We start from the raw sequence: 23,992 nt of genomic DNA, 5'->3' as shown, positions 1-23,992 counted from the left end.
CACATAAAGGTTTTTGTGCTTCCGACAATGTTCTCCCTCTCCTGCAGTGTTTGAGCTCTAAAATACCTTACAAGGTTTTTTTAGGAACATTTCTGCCCTAACTCCTTCTTTCAGAAAAAAGAAAACCTCCCTTCATTGATTTCCTGTTACTTTGTGACCAAAATAGTTCAGTGTGCTTAGTCCCTTGTGTGAGCTGTTCTAGACAAGCAAGCAGTCGGAGGCAGGCTGTGGGCTGGAAATAGAGTAGAAGGGAGATGACAGTGCGTGAGTCTGTGAGAGTCTCCCATGACAGTCGGTCCCAGACGAGGAGGACAAATAAACAACAAGCAACGCACACAGCCATGCCTTAAGCCCGGAGAGAGAAAATAGAAAGAGAGACAGGAGAGAGCTCAGGAATAAGATGACACAGCTAGCAGAGGCTTCCGGAGAGGGTAATGAGTTTGGCCAGCTTCCTGTGATATACTGCAGCACACAGAGAGAGGGAGAGAGTCGTCATAGTTGGGATAGAAAATGTCCCCATTCCTTCATCTTTTGTCTCTAGAAAAGAGGTCTATCGTTTTTTCTTCATCAGAGGATCCTAAATCTAATTACGTGGCTATAGATGCTGCAGCAGAGAAACAACTGCAGTTCTGCTGTTTACTGTCAGTATTGATCTCTGAATCTTATGGTTATGCCATTTGAGCCTAAAGGTACATCATCACCCAGTTTGGAGTACGTATGAGGAGAGATGAAGAGGCATTAGTAACATTGACTATGTTCACAAATCAATATCCATTTATGCTTCTGTTCTCGGTGCATCTGGGTGAAGTGGCTTCTGCAGTGACACTTTCTTTCCCCTTTTCTCTCTCTTTATTCTTTCCTCTTTCTGCCACTTCCTGCTTCCTCTTACTTACCCACTACAGAGGGTCTCTACCAGCTGGGTGGTCCACGATGTGCCCCTCAGAGCAGCATCGAAGGACTCGAGGACAATGAGGTAGGATAATTATGAACAGCCTCTCAGTATATACACCAGCAGCCAATAACATATAAGTACCCAGTTGTGTTTCTTTCCATGCAGCCACACTGCTTTCACAAAATGCTGCCTCTATTCTTTCCCTTCCTTTGAGTGTCTCCTTTTAAGTGTCTCTTTTCAACCCTACATGAACCCTCTTGCAGAGGAAATGTAAGACGCATGTGCTGCTGCTGGTGGTGCACGGGGGAAACATCTTGGACACAGCAGGCGGAGACCCCAGCGCAAAGGCTGGCGATGTGGCCACCCTTGCCTCAGTGTTGGAGAAGGTGACGCGGGTGCATTTCAAGGCTGTCGCAGAACACGTGAGGATCAAGCTGGTGCCATGTCCAGCTGTGTGCGCTGAAGCCTTCTCTCTGGTGTCCAAGTGAGTGCTGTAGAACAAGGTGTCTCATAGGCCTCAATTCGTGTTTTAATTTAATGTAACAGGGAAAAAAATGGCCAATTTAAGTGTCATTTAAGCTGCCATTATCAGCTGCAAGTCCCCGACAGTGCTCCACAGACAGCTTACTGACGTAGTTACACTTGGGAGGCGTTAAGTTGTGTGCAGCTCAGAGAGATGGATGTATTTACACATTTTGACGATCTGCCTAGTTCAGCCAGGGACACGTCAAGTAATTGACCATTTATAGCAAATGGTCATTCAGTAGATTTTGTAGAAAGGCTCTGCTCTTCGAAGGAGCTCTAAAAGAATCCAAGCAGCAACACAGATTCTGCTTGGAGAGCAAGGTGCTTGCAGGTGTAATTAAATTAATGATGGCAGAATTCCATTTAGCTGCTTATTATTTCTAGCTTTGGCAATATTGTTGATTTACATTCATGCTAATAAAGTTAGATTGAATTGAGTTGAATTGCTTCAGTTTCAGGGTCCTGGTATTGTGCGTGTCATGATTTACTATGACACTTGAATAGAACGGAACCATCGTTAATGTTATTATTAACACCAGTGCTTTTCCAGCTAATACATGTCTAACTGTGTTTATGCCTTGTATCTAACTGTATTTATGCCTTGTATCTAACTGTATTTATGCCTTGTATTTATGCCAAGTCAAAATGTCTGCGGTGTCTCAAAATATTTGCTGAGGTGTTATGGGCAACAAACGGTTCTTGGTTGCATTTCCACTTACTTGATATCAGACCAATCCAATCCGCCCAAGATGTATAAAATATCGTATCTCATCGTAGTTCCATTGAACCTGGTCCCACTGTCCTTCCCATTATATTTACTCGTTTGGCAGATGCTTTTATCGAAAGTGACTTACATTTGAGGAATAACATACAAGCATTAATAAAGCAAAAATACAGTAAAAGATCGACAAGTGACAATACATACTAGTAATCGCAGCAATGAATACTATTGAGAGCTAATAGCACGTATGGCATCAATGGGGTAAATACCTAGGGAAAGAAGTAATAGTTAACAAAGTTAATAGAAATAGTGCAATCAATACAAAAGAATAAGAGAATTAGAATAACAGGGAGAAGAAGAAGACCACAGGAAGTGCATGTTAGAGGTTAGGGGTTTGTAGGGGTTTGACTGCACAAGCTGGAAGACCTACTAAGAGGGCATTGCAGTAGTCGAGGCGAGAGATAACTATGGCCTGTACATCTCTAACTGCATTTATGCCTTATTGATGCTTATTTGTTCTTCCTCAAATGTAAGAGATAACCATGGCCTGTACCACAAGCTAGGTGGCATACTGAGTAGGGTAGGGCCAGATTTTTCTTGTGTTGTACAGAGCAAAGCGGCACGACCGAGACAGCAGCAGCATGGTCTGAAAAGGACATTTGGTCATCAATCATGACACCCAAGTTTCTCACCACCCTGGTTGGAGTGATGGTTGAGGAGCCAATTTGTAGTTTGACGTTATTGTGGATTGATTATATGTCCAAGAGACAGTCCAAGATCTGCACCGAGATGATGGGGTCGTCTGGCGGGAAGGATAAGTTGAGTTGCGTATCAAAGTGTAAAATAATTTTCTTGAGTCAGTGGCACTGCCAGTTCTGTCATTATAGAACACAGTTTTGGCAACACTGATGCTGGTTGAGACAGAGGATGGGGGCACAAGTGAGGAAAATGTGTTGAGGGGAGGTAGAGCGGTCCTGTGGCATATAAGACATATGGTGCTGGAACAGCAGGCTGTTCCTGTAGGCGTACCATGAACTGGGTGAAATAGTGGTAAGACTTGTGTAGAGGTGTGGCTGTTAGGCTTTCGGTGGCACAGATTCGGACAAGAACAAGATCAAGCACCTTGCCAGCTTTGTGGGTCAGGGGGCTGAGAAAGGACTAATCAGAGATTGGAAGTCTGCTGAGTTTGATTTGTCTAAGCAAATGTTCATGTCACAGAGAGCAGCCATGCTCTGGAATTGAAGACAGCAGTGTGTCTAGCTTGTCCACAAAGTTACCCATTTGTCCTGGTGGACGGTATATGAAAATCACAGAGACCTTTACCAGAGCGGACACCAAGACAGCATGATATTCAAAGGAGGCATAGTGATTCGGTTGTAGTTGCAGATGCAGTTGTTAACATCCCCCCACATACTCCCTTTGAACATGACTGTTATTTGGATCATCTACTGATGATCTTTTTTGTTGATTGTTTGTTTTTATTTTGCTTATTTGTTGTTGTCTTTTAACATGTTCAATAAAGAGTTTTCAAAAAATCGTGGAAATTACGGAAATCTATTAGTTTTTATGATTTATCAGTCTCATGCTTCTGTTTATTTAACTGACATTTTCACTAGTGTGATAGACAGTTCTATTTACTATAAACCATTAATGAACAGACTACACAGAACCTGTCTAAGGAGCCATTTGAGGAATCTGCCCTGTATGAATGCATACCTGCAAGAATTAGCATAGAGGCAAAAATTGTGGTTGGCAAAGTTAATCGAGAAAAAATATATTGACCAAAGACCCCTAAACAGACATGCAAAGTTAATTAGTATGCTGATGACATTTCTCAGCCCCTGCAAGCATGTGGCCATGTGAAATATTTATCTCCTAACCTTTTTAAATGCTGTTGGTTTTAATTGTTAATTCTCACCTTAACTACTGGACATTATACTTTTTCCACTGATCCTGATGCCCCTGCAAGAAGGATGATCTGTTTGTCTAATTAGCTGCTGTTACTTTGTATTCAGGTTTTGCTTGTGGAATCAATTTCAGAGTGGAAGTTAATTGTGGATGTAATGGTAGTACCTCATTGATGAAGAGCAGTCAGTAGATGAGTCTTCCCTTATGATATATTTTACAGTATGGTCTACTTTTTAAGTCTTATTCTGTCAATCATCTCTGTAATGTAAAGTGGAAGACTGGAAGATATTTTTGAGATACAGGAGGTAAAGATATGTATTTGCTCTTTTTTTAGTCTTGTCTGCGGTCTTTGCAGAGAGCTGCTTAAGCGTAACTAATGGGCTAATTAATGTCACATGTCCCAGTGGTCACCAGTTTTATCTTTGACAGCGTCACTTAGTTTTCGCTGCTCTCAAATTATATGCTGAGGATGTTTTTGTCTGAATTGTCACTAATCACTGTGGCAGAGAGAATGTGTTTGGCAGTCAAGTCGAGGCTTCTGTCTGGTTTTGTGATTGACATTAGCAGGAGTGGGGTAGTGACTGGAAGCAAGACGAGTGTAAAGATATTTCAGTGCTTAGCTTTCACCACATACAGAGATAAAATATTAAAAACAACAACATCTCTATGGAACTGAGATGAACTGAGTTATTTTGCTATTGCCTGTTGTTGTTGTATGCACGTGAACACACACGTCTGTCTTATTGGGAAATAAATTAATTCCTGAATGATTAAATAGAAACAGGCAAATAAAAAAAAGGAATAAATAACTTAACCTGTAACTCAAAGGGGCAATATGTAGTTTTCAGCGGTGAGGAACCAGGTCATACAGAGATCCCACAATAAACGTGGAAACACCGGCATGTGGCATGTTCCGGCCGTTACCACAAACATTCCCGACTCTGAAGCATATCAAATCCAGTGAGCTAGACTGAATATCATAATGAGATTGTTGCCACACTTTATAACAGTTAGACCGCAGTAAGTAACATTACTGTAGTGAATGGGTCTTTCACTGTGTGTTTGTCCTGCGCCGTTATGTTGTATTACTGTATATAATGTGGGTCATGTAGGTTATGGAGACTGAGACGGTGGGGAAGCTGTGTACCTGAGTATCGGTAAAACGACAGTAAATCTGAATTGAAAGTTATGAAGCAGTGATAGATACATGCTAACTTTAGCTGGCTGGCCTTCCTTACATCACTATAGGCTAGTATAAACAAATCGATTAACATTTGCTTTGTACCGTTACATAATTTCTTGCAGGCTAAAATCAACACTTTGACATAATACCGGTGGTACACAGGATAGTAATATGGGTTGCGTTATAAGATTCTCATTTGGCTGGACAGGCTTCAGTGAATAAAACTTAATCCTTAATGTAGTTTATGTTGGAGTCTGTGTTGGAGTCTGTGTTGGAGTCTGTGTTATGTGTTTATGGTGTTAGTGGACTGCATTTCATTAGCTGCGGTGTTGTCGCTGTAGTTGGCGCACAGGGCTACATCCTGACCCGGTTCCTTCACATATGAAAGCAGAATAATGGCTGTTCCAAATAAGAGAGAAAACAGGCGTGTGGTTCATTTCTAAGTGAGGGCAGAGCTCATTAACAAAAAGGAAGTAAAAAAGTGATTTATTAATAAGTAATTTCATTGAAATACTACATTTAGCCCCTTTAAATAACTTAATGCACAAACGCAAAATATTATAAACAGATTTAGAATTGTATATTAAATTGCTTCCACATTTACTGACGGCTTTTTCAGAGGTGTGTCAAGCAAGCCAGAGACTCTTCTGGATGTCCTTCAGAACTTTTCAAATGAAAAGGCTCTTAATAAACTTGACATAAAGCATTGCTGAGATCTATTTCAGCACCAACCGCTATCAATTTATTTATTTTTATTTTTCTGCTATCAAAGCAACTGGCCGTGTGCCAGATACTATTGCTGGCGGGTCAGCTCTGGCCCGCAGGCTGCCTAATGACAACCACTGCACTAGAGGGTGATCATCTGTGTCAAGAAGCATCCTCCTTATGTGCCAAGCTTTTGGTATTGTTGACTAAGATCTAATGTCCATAATTCTTTGAGAGCCCCCTCGAAGAGCAGGACTGTATAACCATATTCTGTAAATGGTACTTTCCTTGACATAAGTGTCTCTGAAACTGAAACCTATTTTTCTGTCCTTTTGTTGATATCATGTATATTCTATCTTTATTCATTCATTTATTTACACTGAACAAAATTATAAAGCACATGGCTTACGGTAGAGAAATAAACACTCAATTCACGGGCAATTCACTGGTGGACATTCCTGCAGTCAGCATGCCAATTGCACGCTCCCTCAAAACTTGCGACATCTGTGGCATTTTGCTGTGTGATGGAACTGCACATTTTCGAGTGGCCTTTTATTGTGGCCAGCCTAAAGCACACCTGTGCGATACCCATGCTGTCTGATCAACATCTTGATAGTTCACACCTGTGAGGTGGATGGATTATCTCGGCAAAGGAGAAGTGCTCACTAACACAGAATTTGACAGATTTGTTAATAATATTTTAAAGAAATAGGCCTTTTGTGTACATAGAGAAAGATGTTTTGAGTTCAGCTCTTGATGAATGGGGCAAAAACAAAAAATTTATTTTTATTGTTATTGATTTTTTTAATAATATCAATTGAAAATCCAGAAGGGAGGTTTCACTATAAATCCTTGGGGGTCCTTGCTTTAATTTCTATACTAGGTGATATCTAGTATGGGAAACCAAAGTTGGACCAAAATTCAGCTCATTAATAGCCTGTTGAAAATTTCCTAAAAAACAATTAAAAGTGAATTTATACAGTAAAGTTTTTGCACTTCAGTGAAATTGAACAAGGCTTACGTATGACCAGATGGCTCTAGGTCCTCAACATACTCTCACAATATGTGCAGTCAGTAGGCATTCATACACACCCACGCAGCAACAAACACAACACTTATTCAACTACACTTTTGTCAGTTAACAGTGTTTGCTCTAATGACAGTGTTGGACTTGTGGGTGTGCGGAGCCTCATTTATTTGTGTGCCAATATAAACATCAGTGGAATAGGCAGTCCCGCGGGAAGGAATTGCTGCTGTGTGGGTAATTTACTCTCATTCTGGGTAACAGCTTGGCTGAAAATTGCACCACAGAGTGGAGGTGGCAAAATCTATTTAGTGCCTCAAAGACAAACTTTCACATAAACACACCACTTCTGAGTGCTTGATAGTTGCTTGTATACTGTATGATGTCCCAATAGAGAATGAGCATGTCTTTTAGCTTTTGTTGTCCTTGTTGCCATGTGTGGAAGGCCTGCTGTGCTCTGGGGTGCTCTGAGCGGGTATTATTAGCTCTGCCTGCTAATGAACGTACCTGGGAGTGCTGGCTAGGAGCTGGGTGTCAAGACTACACAAATGCGTAATCCATAAACACACTCACACAAATACATCCCACACAAAGAAAGCACACTGAATGTGTATTATTGCACCATAGCACATCCAATTAACAGCAACAGTGAAAAGGCTCCCAAATTGATTTCCTCTCAAAGCCAACGCACCGCCTTTGTCACAGCGTGAAGAGACAGAAACATATTAAAAACTTCATCTGAGCAGCAGGAGAGAAACATAAAATAGATTCCTATCTCAGTAAATTCAGTGTCATTGTACAGGATCGGTTTTCTGTCAGGGTATACCGAGGAGGAAGAGGAGGAAGTCCTCTTGTCTGTGTGCACAGCAAGTGACCATAGTTCAGGGCGATAGAGACTCATTATCCTGGCCCTGGGTGGCTGTGGACGTGCCGCTACTGTTTCTGGGCCCCCCTAATTAAGAAGACTCTGCAGAGGCACATTGCTGTTCATGTTATTTGTGCAAACGCTGTGCAGTGCTAAGCCAGCCATTAAAAAACGAGGAGAGCAATTAAGAATCTGACAGACTTCAGAGATTTCAGTTTGACATTATATGGTGAGAGGCAAGAGGGTGAAGGGACAGCATAATAGAGTCTATCTCAAGGTTATGCTGCTTGAGATGAGGCTGATTTGAGGTTTAATCGGCTCTCTCGGCCTTATCTTCTCCCCACTGTTGTTAATGGATCTCTTCATCATTGCATTACCATGAAACCTTGAGGATGACTTCTGTACATCTTTCAGTATAGACTAGTATCGTAATTACCCTGTCATTGAGTAAGTCTCTCACAGTGTTTCTAGAAAAATTAACATGATAATCACAGGCAAAGTGATAAACTGCAAAACCCTCTAAAAGATGAAGGATAACCTGACAGCCCTTCTAAACCAAACTATCGCTCACAAAGCAGCAAATAAGGCTTTTTCTGTCATGTAAGTGAGTCTTTCAGAGACATGCACTTCAATGACACCTCAGTATGACCTCAGCATACTCTCAATCAATATTGCTTGCATTTTACTAATGAGAGCATAGAAATGTGAACGGGGTAAATGCCACCGCACGTCAGCGAATGACTCACATAACAGTGGCAGACTCGACATGAGGCACTCCTCTGCCAGTCAGGGCTCGGTTGATGTGCCTCTTTTGAGGAGCAAAGAAGCCTTTTTGGATGTTCTTAAATAAGGTTTTAAATCTACAGTCATATACTAGAAAATCCTATAGTGCACCATCTGTTTCTGATGGCAAATACGCTTTCCAGTTTTAGATCAGAGCCACTAGTATACAGATCACAAGCATATTAAAGGAAATTACTTAGGATTATTAAGATTAATGATAGCCATCAAATGAAGATGGGATTTGGATGGTTTGGTGGGGCAACCTTTTCCAAAGCACATGTTTGTATAGACGAAGATGTTAATGATCGCCTCAAATTAATTAGGACCATTTATTCTGAACAGAGAATAACCTGTAGCCCTCGAGGACGTTATACCTTCAAACTGCCTCAGCAAATAAATCAGAGAACAGTTTGGCTCATTCACATCCACGCACACAAACAAAAACAAAATACACAAAATAATTTATGTGCACTCTTTTGAATGTAAAACAGTGGCTGCTCTGTGATAATTATACTAACAAGTCCTTGCATAATCTAGTAATTATGCAACGCAAATAATGAGTCTCACCTGACATTTGTTGAGCAATGCAGCAAGTGTTAAACCTCTGTTCCTGTCCTGTGACTTGTGAACCCTGTTCAGGGGTAGAGCTATGCTTGGAATATTAATTGGAGCTTTTTGTTTTGAGTTCTCATTGAGTAACTGTGTGTTGTGGAGAGTGTGTGTGAGCAGTTGTTAACAAGACTAATAAGATCAAGGTCAACTGACTACAAAGCTTGGAGCAAACCCTCTGTGGCATTTGGGGATGTTGAGATTTCTTCTGTTCCAAAACTAAGTAAACAGGCACCTGATAAACAACTTATTGTGGTTTAAATTTATGAGGTGACTTGATGGGATTTTTTTGCACAGCATGTCTTCCTTCTAGAGCAATACGTTACCATCTCTGTGCTTGAATTGTCTGAGCTGAATATTTTAAACAGCAGTTATTGTAGAAACTTTGTGCAATACCGTTCCAGCGCCACCGAATATATTATTAAGGTTTTCCTTTTTTCCAGTTTTCTTACAAATCTGCATGGAAGCGACTTAAAGGGTTGAATCTGTCTCAAAAAGCTGCCCTCGAGGACAGCGTTCATACGGTACCAGATTTGACACTGCAGAGGCAAACAACAGAGACTTTAGGTGATCTCTCTATAGTTTTCTGCTGACAGCTACACATAGAATAATACATAATAGAATTAAAGTGATTATTGTGCTGTATGGTGTTTCACAATAACTCTTTTGTCTTGTGTTACATATCCAGTGCACCTTTTCCTTTACTCCCTAAAAGCCCAAACTCGCTTTCATCTAGGCTGTTGCATGATTAGTTCAGCCAACATGACAAGTTTATAAATCGGCAGCCATACCAATGTAAACCCTGCTACTGCTGAATGATGGCAACTAAGCAGGTTTGAGGTTGGACAGTACCTGGATGGGAGACCTCTTGGGAAAACTAAGTTAATGTTGGTAGGCCAGTAGGGGGCAACCTTCCCTCTGGTCCTAATAATAAAGTCCTAATGGTGCAGTGTTGGGGACATTGTGCTGTAGGAGTATGAAGATCTTTTTAATGCAAGCAAAAAAAAAAATGTTTTGAGAGCATATTTATCGCACTGCAATCAAAAATTAAGTTAAGTAACAGGCCGTTTTCCTTGCAAGTCAGAAAGCTTTGCAAGTGAGAGAGTTTTGCAAGTTGAAAAGTTTTGCGGGTCAAAAAAGGTCTAAATAAGAGATTCTATTGGTGGTTTTACTGACCTATCATGGGTTTGCATCGAATGCATGGTCACCCCCACAATGCCCTTGCTCCGACCACTTTCTGGAGACGGAGCTGTAGCGTGTACAGGTTAGATGGAGGTAAGTTGACGTTGTGTCGCTTATTTCAATAGAAATGCTTTTTAAATGCAGTATGGCATGATTTAATGATTATTTATATTTACTGTTGGCAAGGTCACGGAGTCTATCGCTGTCTCCTTTTTTAGAATGACATGTATAACAGTTAGCTAACGTTAGCCGTCTTGGCATGAAGCTTGACTGGCAGTGCATTTGTGCACTCAGACATGACTAGCATACAATCACATTATGTTAGCATCGTTAGCACAGCTTGGCATTGCTTAATGCTGGCTAATTTGCTAATTAATGAGCTAACCTTACATGCTGCTGCCGCCACAGTGGATGATGAGGACATCCAGTGCTGCACTTCTTCATAGGGAGGGGAAAAGAAACTGAAGTCAAGCCAGCCTCCACTTCGAAAACGACAATCAAGCCAGCCCTCGCGCTGTTTTGCGATGCGTGTTTTTTCTAGGCATTACGGTAACATCGTGTTGCAGCACATTTCAAAATAAAAGTGAGCTTCTACTGAACAAAATGCAATTGATGTGTCAGAAATGATTGAATAAATAAATAAATGCTTAAGACACCACAAGTATCTAAAGAAAATATTACGTTCTCACAGAAAGCTTACTACATTCAGCTAAGATTCGAACTCATGTAAAAAGAAAACTTTCTTCTTCTTCTTGAAAATGTGTAATATTTTCACTGAATTTCCTGATTTCAGTTTGATGTAAAAAGGAAACTTCCCGTTTCCACTAACTCATTTCACTTCACAGTGATAATAGACCCTCTGTCAATATCAGAGCTATCTGATGTAGGTTTTTAAAGTTACAGCCCTTGAAAGTGTAATATTTTCACTATTCGCCAATATTTAAATTGACGTAAAAAGAAAACTTCCTGTTTCAACTTTTAACAACTCTAGTTTAGTGCCCTTTTACAGGGGCCGATGTGAAGCCAACCTGCGCTTTTTGTTCAAAATGTGGTCTCACATTTGATTCACATACAGCAGTGGACGGCAAGAGGCAGCCCATGGGCCAAATTAAAGCTATCATTGCAAGACTCCAGCAAGATGAGAGGAGGTGGACTGTGTTTTTACATTGATTACTCTTGGTGCTCAAACGCAGTCAAGATGGATGTATACGTGTATGTAGGCTATTTATATAGCCTATATAAATAGCCTAATTGTAGCCTATACATTGATTTATTATAATTACTATATTACCATATTTTAATATAGGCCTACACTTAAATATATGTTGTGTGTGTATCATGAATGAACTACAAATTTCGTTTTGTTATGCAGCCTAGTGCTGTAAAATGACTAATAAACAACCTTGTACCTTTTCTCTAAACCTATGAAAGTGTCTCAGTCAAAATGTAATTCAATGTTTGTAACGTTGATATATTATTGTCGCATATGTTGACATCCTTGGAGGTATACAGATGAAATAACGTTTAATTAAAAAACAGTGGACCTATAATGTAACATGGTAGTAAGAGCAGGGAACCTGAGGGCTATGCCTACAGAAGCTTTGAAACAAACAACAGAACAACCAGCTGACCAAGATGAAAGACAGAAAGGGGTAAAAACCATATAAGGCCTACACAGTCGACTACTAGTAGGCCTATTAAAGAGGTATTGGCTTCTGATCCTCAAACTTGAGACCTCTATTAAAATGAATGAATTATCAGGATGATTCTTTTGTGGCTGTCCACCTCCACAGTTTGTCCAGCTAGAACAATTAATGATGATGGTAATCTGTCCAATCCAATGACACTGTCACAGTCTTTGTTATTGTGACTTGTTTATTGTAGAAATGGAAATCTAGTATGAGCAGAGGTGTGTGTGTGTGTGTAACAGTAAACAGAGACTGGGGCTATGTTGTTTTCTTCATTTGTTAAAAAAGGTCTTATGTTGTGTGAGTACCCTGACAATCATCTTTGAAATTTTAACCTTGTCTTTTGTAGATCCAATGTGACATGTGTGAAAGGTGGGTCCATGAGCAGTGCCTTGCTATGGACACCAGAGACCTGAAGAAAGCAAGAAAATCAAAGTGGAATTGCTCTGTGTGCCTGTAATACATCGCATCCCACCAATATATCTTGTATGGACAAGGAAGTAACGGGAATAAAGAAATGATCCAAGATACACACATATGCACATTCTGAACAATTACATATTTTTTTGTAATATATACAAATAGCCTACTTTTATGTTATAAAGATGTTTAATATTTTGTCTATACATATATATATATATATATATATATATATATATGGAAAATAATGTGCAGCGTCTGTGTGTTTATATGTGTGTGTGTATATATGTGGAAATGTTTATATGTGTATACATTTTGAAAATGGACATGAGACTGCTTTGATATTGGCTGACTGTTATTCTCTGGTGGTCACTTGAAGAGGACAATTTCAAGGGATGTAATATTAAAACCAAACATCAGATTGCTCTGATATTGGCAGAGGGTCTCCCTGAGGTGGTCTGCTGTCACTGTGAAGTGAAATGAGTTAGTGGAAACAGGACGTTTTCTTTTAACATCCATCTGAAATCAGCAAATTCAGTGAAAATAGACATTTTCAAGGGCTGTAATTTCAAAAAACTACATCAGATTGCTCTGATATTGACAGAGGGTCTCCCTGAGGTGGTCTGCTGTCACTGTGAAGTGAAATGAGTTAGTGGAAACAGAAGGTTTTCTTTTTACATGAATTCGAATCTTGGCTGAATGTAGTAAGCTTTCTGTGAGAATGTAATATTTTCTTTAGATACTTGATACCAACATTCATATAATCAATAACTTTAGGCACATACCCTTGTTGGGGAATGGCCCTTTTTTTATTTAACAACTATGCGTGGGCCGAGTGCCGAGCGGTCGAGATAAACGTCATCACGTTTTGTGCGCGGTGGCTTCTGGGACAAACCATATATGGAAGTTCAACTTCCGTCACGTTTGTCGTACAGTCTATGGCTGGACCCTTCTCCCTTTTTGACTTGCAAAACTTTTCAACTTGCAGAGCTTTCTCACATGCAAAATGGTTGAACCTGCAAAACTTTCTGACTTTCAAGGAAAACTTTTTAACTTGCAAAACTATTTAACTTGCAAAACTATTTAACTTGCAAAACATATTAACTTGCAAAACTTTCTGCCTCACAAGGAAAACTTTTAAACTTGCAATCAATCAAGTAATTTTATGACTCACGACGAAGCTGGCAAGCTATTGTGCCTGCGTGACCATCTCAAATATCATATTTACTGCTGTTCTCTGTTATTTCCCTCACACATTTACATGGCCATTGGATTATAACAATTATAATGTGATTAAGGCAATAAAACAAAGGCAGAGCCCGAAGTTCTTTGATTATAACTGACGTTTGTACACCTTGATTACATTTTTTATGCTGTGGTCAAGTTGCACAGCTGATTTGTATGTATCATCTTACAAACTTGTGGGTGTTCTGTTATACGTCTCTATTTGTAGATATTTTGAAGAGTGAAGTTACTCTAGTCAATTGCTGGATGTCACAAAGCAGCTTCTCTGAAAGACAGGAAAATACAACATTGAGAGTTTCATTTTCTACTCATTTAGCCAATTTTGCTCACTAAATGTTTTCAAATATATATGCAAAATAGGAGGTACTTTTGCTGAAATACATGATTTTATTCTTTTGTAGTGGCTGTGTATATCTAAATATGAAAATGATTTGAAGATTTACTTCATATCATTATGTTAATGGTGATTGTAAAAGTAATTCATTAAGCATTACAATATTAAATTAATAATAGCAGTCACCCATCTTTGGAGATATTTATCAGACATTTTCCTAATTTAGAGATATGGTAATTTTTTTGCATACACATGCAGGAGTTGAGCTAAGCCAAGCTCACTATTCGCCATTTCTCTAGACAAACATAAAAAGAGAATAGATTTTCTGACTTACGCCTACTTATAATTCTCACTATCCCTCGAAAGGCTCATTCTGCAGGCTTTGTTTTTGTGATACCTTGTGGCACATGGCAGCTCCGTGTGGTGAGATGGCATTTTTGTTGGTCTCACACACTTTTTTTCTCACCTACACTTGTTTGATATTTTGCTGACTTGCCTTGAACTCGACTTTGACCAGCTGGGAGAAGAGGTGCAGCAGGGGGCGTGTCAGCAGCAATCAAGGGCACAGTGCAGCTCCTGTGTCAAGTAGTGCTGGTGTTTTTTGCTTTCATCACCCACCGGCTCTAAGTAGGTCAAAGCCACAAACTACAGTTGTGTGATTTTTGTGTAATGTGGCTTTTAAAGCAAAACACATACATATATACAGAGCTGGTTCAAAGGTTTACTCACCATTAAGTTTAAGATAAGTTTGATAGTTTGATTCTCTGTGTGCTATGATGTTGGCAGTTGAGATAGTGGAAGTGGCTTTATTCGCTGTAGATGTTGTAGACTGGCGGGTGAACACTGTTGTGCTGGGAGCACAGCAATCACATCTACTGTGTCTTTTCTTCCCAAAAGGTTTCCACAAAGCCTTCAGCATGGTATTTTATAATTGCTACAGATATTGGCCATGGATGCTATAAACATGTGGTAGTGCAGAATTGTGGCTATAATTTTTTTTTTAAAAGTGATGTTGATGGAGCTGGATGATTTTTTCAGAAGAAGTTCTCAAATTTGCAAAGTTTTATTTGGATAATTAAAAGTGCTTTGGTCCTGAAAATAGGATTATAATGAAAATTTACACAGCCATGCAGTCAGTATAAGCAATGGGAAGTGTAAGTAAAAGGCTTAATCTGGGGAAATGGGAAATCCACAGTCAGTGAAGGATCATTAAGTTGCTCTGTCCCGAATTGTTACCAGACTGGTAGACAGAATCCATTTGTCCTTTTCTGGGGTATCGTAACCATGGCAACACAATGTTTGGCTCTAATTAAACAAGGTTCATAAACCCTCAGAGAGACAATAGGTCTGCTTGGTGTTACTGGAAAATAAAAAATCATGCCACTCCTGCTATATAAGCAAAACAACAAGAACTTCGCTCATGTTTTGGGAAATGCATTTATTTACTTACTTAGTCAGATTACATTATGAGATTGATATTACTTTTAACAAGGCCAGAGTGTGTTTAGATTCAATTCAGTTCAACTTTATTGTCATCATACAAACAACGAAACATAGTGTTATCACTCCAAGATACTGCCATCAATCCATCCATCCATCTTCATCCACTTATCCGGGGTCGGGTCACGGGGGCAGCAGCTCCAGCAGGGGACCCAAAACTTGTCTTTCCCGAGCCACATTAACCAGCCCTGGCTGGGGGATCCCGAGGCGTTCCCAGGCCAGTGTGGAGATATAATCTCTCCACCTAGTCCTGGGACTTCCTCCCAGCTGGATGTGCCTGGAACACCTCCTTAGGGAGGCGTCCAGGAGGCATTCTTACCAGATGCCCAAACCACCTCAACTGGCTCCTTTCGACACAAAGGAGCAGCGGCTCTACTCTGAGCTTCTCGCAGATAGCCGAGCTTCTCAGCCTATCTCTAAGGGAGACACCAGCCACCCGCTTGAGGAAACCCATTTCGGCCGCTTGTACCCACGATCTTGTTCTTTCGGTCATGACCAAGTCTTCATGACCATAGGTGAGGGTAGGAACAAAAATTGACCGGTAGATTGAGAGCTTTGCCTTACGGCTCAGCTCTCTTTTTGTCACAAAGGTGTGGTAAAGTGAGTGCAATACTGCCCCCGCTGCTCCGATTCTCCGGCCAATCTCATCTCCCCTCACTCGTGAACAAGGGGTAAGGACTCATTCCCTACCTGGAGTTGGCACTCCACCGGTTTCCTGCTGAGAGCCATGGTCACAGATTTAGAGGTGCTAATCCTCATCCCAACTGCTTCACACTCTGCTGCGAACCAATCCAGTGAGAGCTGAAGGTTATGGACCGATGATGCCTTCAGGACCACTTCATCCGCAAAAAGCAGTGACGAGATCCCAAGCCCACCGATCGGCTTGTGAGTATCCCCACCCAGCGTCTCACACCCTGAGCAACTCCAGAGAGGGATAGGGTCCATCCCCTATCAAGGAGTACGGTTCCAGAACCGAGACTGTGTGTGGAGGTTAGCCTCACCGGACTGGTCTGGTGCCCTTGGCCCTGACCTTCACCGCCACCCATATGGCAGCGCACCCGACTCTTGTGGATCTTCCTATGGATGGTGGGTCCAAAGGATGGAGAGGGGGGTGCCAAGTTTCTTTTTCGGGCTATGCCTGGCTGGGCTCCATGGGAAACCCAGCCACCAGGCGCTAGCCGGCGAGCCCTCCCTCTGGGCCAGGCTCCAAACGGGGGGCCCGGGCTTCCTCTGGGCAGGGTCTCTCCTCCTCTTCCTCGGTTTTTCACCAGGTGTCTTTATGAACCATTCTCAGTCTGGCCCCTCACCTGGAACCACTTTGTCTTGGGAGACCCTACCAGGAGCACTAGGCTCCAGACAACACAGCCTCCAGGCTCACCTGGGCATGCAAACCTCTCCAACACGATAAGGTGATGGTTCCCATAGATTCTGCAGCTTGCTAAAAATATTTGTAAAAACATGTACAATAATAAGTGCAAAAAATACATACAAAATAATTGAAGAAGCAGGTTGATTCAAGTGTACACTGAAAAGTGCATAGGCCTATATGTGTTGAATAGATTGAACTGAGATTAAATTATTATTGTTCTAGTAATGTAAGCAGTACATGGGAGAGCATTACATACATTTCTGTGTCAGTGCTACATGAAAACACTTTACATGCACAGAGGTTGTGCCCTTCAGTGTAGTGAGGTGTCAATGGTTGCTGATATATTTCAGCCGCTTGGTGTGGAATTGCTGCTTCTTCCTGTAATCAGAGCACCTGATGGATGGTGACAGGGTTGGCCCTGCTGCTCGAGGAAAGAGTGCAGGGCAACGCCATCTTTTACTGTTTCCCCACACTGTCAAATGAAATGTCTCGCTTGAACCACGTCTGCTCCGTCATCGTGACACACACAAGAAAACACACACATTCATTAACATTCTACACAGCAGTAGGCACAAAAACTTTGCTCTCATTGCTGTTACCTGTGCAGGTTTGCTTGTGTTATATTTGGTGAGATAACAGTTTTCTTTTTTGTATCTTTCTTGTGTACACACACACACTCTCAAACACACATACACACACACACACACACAGTAGCATCAATTCAGATAGAGTGCATCTTGAACAGATTGGATGAGACATAAATTAATGTAGGAAAATCTAGGAGAAGTGTATCACAAAAGGAACACCTGAAGGATCTTTCACTTTGGACATCATGAACTTAATTTAATATACATAACCTTCATTTCGTTTGACATTACTGTGCATTAGTAATTGATGACATTTTACAAAGTTTTAAGGGAACACTCCTAAGGGGCTTTTTCAAGACAGAACATGATTATGCAACCTGTTCTTTATACTGTATGTTCCTTCTTGCCCTTCAACCCCACCTTCCTTGCTTCTTCCTTTTCCAGTCTGAACCCATACAGCTATGATGAGAGCTGCGTGTCCAGTAGCGTGGACCACCTGCCCCTGGCTGCTCTCCCTCTCCTCGCAATTGTGTCGCCACGCTACCAGGACGCCGTGGCGACCGTGATCGCCCGAGCCAACCAGGTCTACCACAGCTTCCTGCAGTCTGAGGACGGGCAGGGATTCACGGGTCAGGTCTGTTTCGCCTTCTTCTGGCTAAAGAGGATAGGAGAACTCCTTCACTCTAGTCTCTTATCATTGAATAATGGGCTGTACGCACCTTAATAATGAATCAATGATTGTCAAAGGAAATAAAGCTTGCATTTGAGTGGAATGTGGAATCTCAGCCCTCAGAGGGCTCCAGATTTCTATTGTCTAAGCAGACACATTTCACTATTTTCTACAAAACAATTATTAGGCTCTGTAACAAGCTGTATTTTCTAGTGAGGCAATGCTCTGTGAGAAGACTATTTACAATTGAATTTAATTTAACAACAATAGCTTCGGGCTATGAAAAAAAACTTCTCATATTAACTATTCTAAATTTAATTAAAAAGTCAAGTCTTGTGTAATGGCCAAAGTTCAGCTGCTGTAGTACTTGTCTGAAATGAAAAACCTCAGATTCTCAGGCCTTAATGGCACATGATTGAGCAGACTGTCAAGGGGCACAATATTGGATTTATTATAGATGTAACTGCCAGCGATGGTGGCTTTGCAGTAATTTTATCATCAGGGGTCTGTAGTTCTTTTTACTAAGTGGGAGATATAAAGTAGCCTACAGAAAATCTCATCTGAGTCAGATTTACAACTCAGAGGCCTATGTGAAGGGGGTTTCCCACTTGGTTGCTCGTAATTACACTCTAAATGATATGCTGTGAGTGCAGCTTCTTTTTAAAAACACTTGATTTCTGAGCGTGCTGTTGATGTGTGACATTGTCCCGCAATGCAATGCACATAAGAAATGGAGGAGCTGCTATCATTTGCAAAACAAAACTAAAAAACAACAAAAAGAATGTGAATGGTGCTGAAACGGCTCTGGAAAGATGCCTTGAAACAAAAGATAAGCATTAAACTTTTAGAAACACACTGGTCCTCATTTATGAAAAGTGCGTACACCAAATTTCCAGCGTACACCTGGCGTACGCCCAAAACCACGGTGACTTTGAGATATATCAATATGGACGTTGGCGTACGGCACACTCAAATCCTACGCCAGCTCAGGAGGTGGTGTATATGTACGCAAGTTTTGAGTTAGTGCGGAAATGCGCAGAAAAACAATTCCTAACACCACAAAATGCACTGACAAACTAAAAGATATGATATATTATGACCCACTGTAAAAAAAAAAAAAACATAGTAAATATAAACTTCAGTGTTTATTTTTGTGCAACATGGACTTAAATGTTTAATTTGTGTGACTTTACCAAAGCATTTGATTTGTAGGCATATGTATTCCTTCATTTGTAGTTTATTTGGGGTTGCTTTTATTTCAGTGTATACCCAAACAAAAAAAGGCTGTGACACAAATAAAAGTTGCAGATCAAACTGACTATATTATTGCCTAAAAACAGAAAAATGCACGCTGCAGATTCACGGAACCAGCCACAAGTCAGCACCCAAATGCGCATTCAAAATGCCATCTAAGGTTCGGACGGACTGGGTTCAGTAATGAAAGACTTTCAATGAACAAAAAATAATTCAGACTGACAAAATAATATAAATGAAATTTTTCTTCTTTTAAATAATAAAAATCATAATAATAATAATAAAAATAATAATAATAACGCCATTCTTCTTCTAAATAACAATAAGCATCATTAATAATAAATAAAATAAATAATAATAATATTTTTTTTATTTTTTATTTTTTTTAATTATCATGCAATTATTAATGTGAATGAATGGTACTCCACATCACATCATCATCACTATTGTACACCCCAATACATGTGACGTGAACAGAAGTCGTAATCTGGGTCCATATTTTGTCTTTGTGGACGCCTTTAATCCCACTCTTTAAACTCCCAAATAAAACAATTTTATTTCTTTTCACTTCCCTGGTGATGGTCTCGATCTCCACGTCAGAGAAGTTCCTCTTCTTTGCTGTCTTCCGTGTGTCCATAGCGTAAAATGAGGGCGTGAGGGAAGCGGAAACTTGAATATATAGGGGCGTGTTATTCTAATGATGATCGTTTTCAACCGTGGCATTTATCAAGGGCAGGTATTGCGTACACCTGGATTTCAAAGGTATGCACAGCTTCATAAATCACGCGGTGAGAGGAGTGTAAGCATAATCTTACGCCAACATATATGCCCGTTACTACGCCAGAATGATAAATGAGGGCCACTGTGCTTTCTCTTTATGAAAACTGTCATATGTTGATTAATGTCCATGTACACACATATTGCATCATTACCTGTGATTACAAAATAATAAAATACATTGACTCTTTGTATACCACCTTTCAAAAACAGTATAATATGACGGTACTGTATCCTTTTTATATAGTATAAGTGAATGTCATGCCTTCCTGTCCCACTGAAATATGGGTTTTCTCATTTTTCAATTCATTCATACATTTCTCCAGTTGTTCTCCTGCCTGAGTGCACTATATATGGGGGGCATCTAAATTATATATTCCCTGAGCAGGTATGCCTGATGGGCGACTGTGTGGGAGGTGTACTGTGCTTTGACGCTTTGTGCTTCAGCAACCACCAGAGGCCTGGCAGCCCCACCAACAGCAGCAGGAACAACAGCACTGAGAGCCTGAAGGTAGGAGCCCACTGTGATAAGACTCTGGTGAAAGAAAATCTTACTGGTGATACATGATTAAGAGATTCCTGCAAATGATCAAGATTACATACCTTGTCTTCACCAGCGGAGTTCATTATTACAAGCGTGCACATGAACACCAGTGGCAGTGCCCTTGGCACGACTCTCTGTCCTTTCTAGTAAACAAAGACTCCTCTTACACAAAACTCGCCTCGTCTGTGTCTCTTTCCTGTCACTTTTTCAGCACACCTCTATCAACACACGGATGTTTAGAAATGTGGCTATACATCAGAGACAATGTCCTTGGCACCGTGTTTTTCTAAAGGTCTTTACATTAATGAAGTAAAGTCACAGCAAGACAACCCCCCAAAAGTGAATTGTTTTGCAGCACTCCTTGATGTTGAAGGCATTGATGCCATTGACTGGCCCTCATGTTCCCCAGACTGGAATCCAATTGAGAACCTCTGGAACATTATATATTGTGCATCTGATGCCACTAAGTAGCGCCACCAACTGTTCAGGAGCTCATTGATGCCCTGATCCAGGAAACCATCTGTCGTCTCATCGGGGGCATGCCCAGACATTGTCCAGAGTGCATACAAGCATGTGGGGGCCCATACACACTACTGAGTCACATTATTAATGGCCTTGATGAAAGTCACGCAAATTGGATCAGCCTGTGTTTTCAGTTTTGTGAATCAAGCTCTAAATTGGTTGGTGATTTTGGTTTCCATAGGCAGTTGTTATGTCATTTTGTTGTCAATAAATGATACAATGTATAGTATATATTTTGAGCTATGAACAGTTTCGTTCATTGAAATCTGATATGTGACTTAAGTGTTCCCTTATTTCTTTGAGCAGTGTATTTCTGCTGAACTGCCCTCCTGGAGCAGCTTGTCATTTTATGTTCTCTTTCCCCTGCTAAGCTTTGCAAGACGCCCACTGTCTGTCACTCCCTCCTTTTTTTCACCTCCCCTTTGCCTTGTCTTTTAAATCTAATAGATTCACTCTTACACAGATTTCCCCCCACACATTTAACTGTTCACCTGGGAAAACGCATCAACTCCCATCTGATTATGTGTAATTTCCTGGTGCTGTGTTTGAGGCTTCACAGTATGTTGCACATTCTCCTCCTTTCTCTCAGGATAACTCGGGCCTGCTCGGAGAGTCCAGCCCGGGTCTGAGTTCTAGCAAGAGGCTGAGTAAAAGCAACATTGATATCTCCGCCCCCAACGAAGGACACGGCCAGGGCGGGCCCCCGCTCAGCCGTAAGCAAAGTGACTCGTACGATGGAGACACCTCGTCCACAGGCCAACACAGCTTTTTCTCCAGGTGGGGCAGCACACATGAACATACCGACACACAGGGATGATGATATATGACGATACATACTGTGAGACAATTTAAGTTTGTTTATTATCAGACATTGTGACTATTTACCATAATGTTGCAGATGAATGAGCAGGACTAATCAATGGCCATATAGGACTTTTAAAAGTGATTTTTGCATCAACATGACAAAGTATACTTTTTATCTTTTAACAATTTCTCAATAGATAACATTTGTTATATCTCACCATATACTGTACATAGTGTAGCAAACCTAGATTTGTTATGAATTTTAATAAATTTATGAGAATTAATACCCCATTATGAATTTTAATATTCATAAAATCAAATTTTATTCCTCGTTTAAGGGCACCACCGGAGTTGTTATAATCCTAGAGTCTCCGGACCTCTAGGTGGTTTTTAATAATTATACAATTATTACTAGTGATCAGTTAGTTAATAATCGCTCAATTATCTTAAATCAATCAGTCAGTCTCATATCTAAAGGGTCAATTCTCTTGGCAGGGACGTAGAATTAGGCAACACACACAGTTCTTGATTATATTACAGTGAATTTATTCTCTAACTAATGTGATATAAAAGGATGGTTGAATACAGGGAAAATAAACAATTGCTGAACAATGAGCCTGGAGGTTCGATTGTGGGAAGCATTTGACTCATACGGCATAGGAGAACTAATGAAAGTAAGCTTTAACGAGTTAAAAGGAAATCTCTGACCACAGAATGTTGGTTAGGTCTTACGGCTTATTGACGGCCCGCTTTGGCCTGTTGCACGGGTCCCACGCTAGCTGTCCGATCCTGGCCTTTTGCTAGGGATTCACCGGGGTTCTCCGCGTCTGACTGAAGAAAACCCCGTCCTCCGTCTGGCAATTCGGCTGTTTTCAGGTTTCCTTCGTTGCCGCTGGCGAGACCACGTGGCTTGGTCTGACCTCGGTGAAGTTGGCTCGACGAAAAAGCTTAAAAATGGAACTTGGTCGTTCCTGAATTAGTCCAGTGTTACTTAACGGACTGATAACTTTAACAAAACAAAAGAAAGAAAGAAAATAAAACAAACCGAGGGGCAGATCGATGTCGTGGCACTTCGCGTGTGTAACTTCAAGCGAACAAAAGGCCTGTTTCGCTGGCCGACTCTGAGGGTGTTGCCCGGCGAGGCACGTCGGACGCGTGCCGAAGCGTCTAGAGAGCAGAGAGCTGAGAGCAGAGAAGAGAAGAGGGGAAGAGAAGCGAGCCGAGAGCCAAGAGAGAGGAGCAGAGAAGAGAAGAGAGGGCGAACGACGTGGCGTGTCGCTCTTTTGTTGCCTGGGGCGTGGTTCCCCAGAGGGCGTTTCAGAGGGGTTTCTCGAGGGACTGCCTTTCTAAACTTAATGTCTAAAAGAAAAGAAAATCTATTTGCGCGTATTATAATCAAATATTTTCCACAATCGAACCTCGATGGTCGAACAGTTGTACCGTTCTAAGTTAAGCATTTGGTAACAGGAAACAATTGTCACATTATTGGTCAGGATATTTATACATTTAACGGCATTTCCAACGATGGTATGTAAATACTTATTTCGTCCACTTGGGGGAGCTCAGGTTACATGAGGAAAGCTTAGATTAATCCAAGATCATCTCTCCTTAGGAACCGGGGGATTTAGTTATTCATCCTTAAATTCAAGCTGGCGATTAAGAGTATAGTAAGATATTTCTTTATCATCATTTATAAAGGAATTTTGTAGGAAAGTATTATGAACAAGCATTGATTACATTAGATGAGGGAGTGTCTTGCTGAAAATAAAAACACTGCAAAAGTAACTTATTTAGATTCTTTTCAGCACTAATATCAACAACAGATAGCAACAACATGTTAACATAACTACTCAAATAGAGGCAAACGTAATCAGGTAACTA

General features: G+C 40.8%; 1 protein-coding gene across 1 annotated transcript; it reads left to right on the top strand.

The window, feature by feature from the left end:
- The first annotated feature begins 400 nt into the window (after window positions 1-400).
- On the top strand, window positions 401-22,124 carry LOC123974100 (membrane-associated phosphatidylinositol transfer protein 3-like). Its single transcript, XM_046054538.1, has 6 exons — window positions 401-431; window positions 903-973; window positions 1,156-1,376; window positions 17,985-18,174; window positions 20,630-20,752; window positions 21,897-22,124. The coding sequence occupies exons 1-6, from the start codon at window positions 401-403 to the stop codon at window positions 22,122-22,124; spliced, it is 864 nt and encodes a 287-aa protein (XP_045910494.1).
- The last annotated feature ends 1,868 nt before the right edge of the window (window positions 22,125-23,992 follow it).

The sequence above is a fragment of the Micropterus dolomieu genome, linkage group LG07 (genome assembly GCF_021292245.1).
Source record: "Micropterus dolomieu isolate WLL.071019.BEF.003 ecotype Adirondacks linkage group LG07, ASM2129224v1, whole genome shotgun sequence".
NCBI classification, from domain to species: Eukaryota; Metazoa; Chordata; class Actinopteri; order Centrarchiformes; family Centrarchidae; genus Micropterus; species Micropterus dolomieu.
The sequence above is the reverse complement of the archived record's forward strand: the minus strand, read 5'-3'. Positions and strand labels throughout refer to the sequence as shown.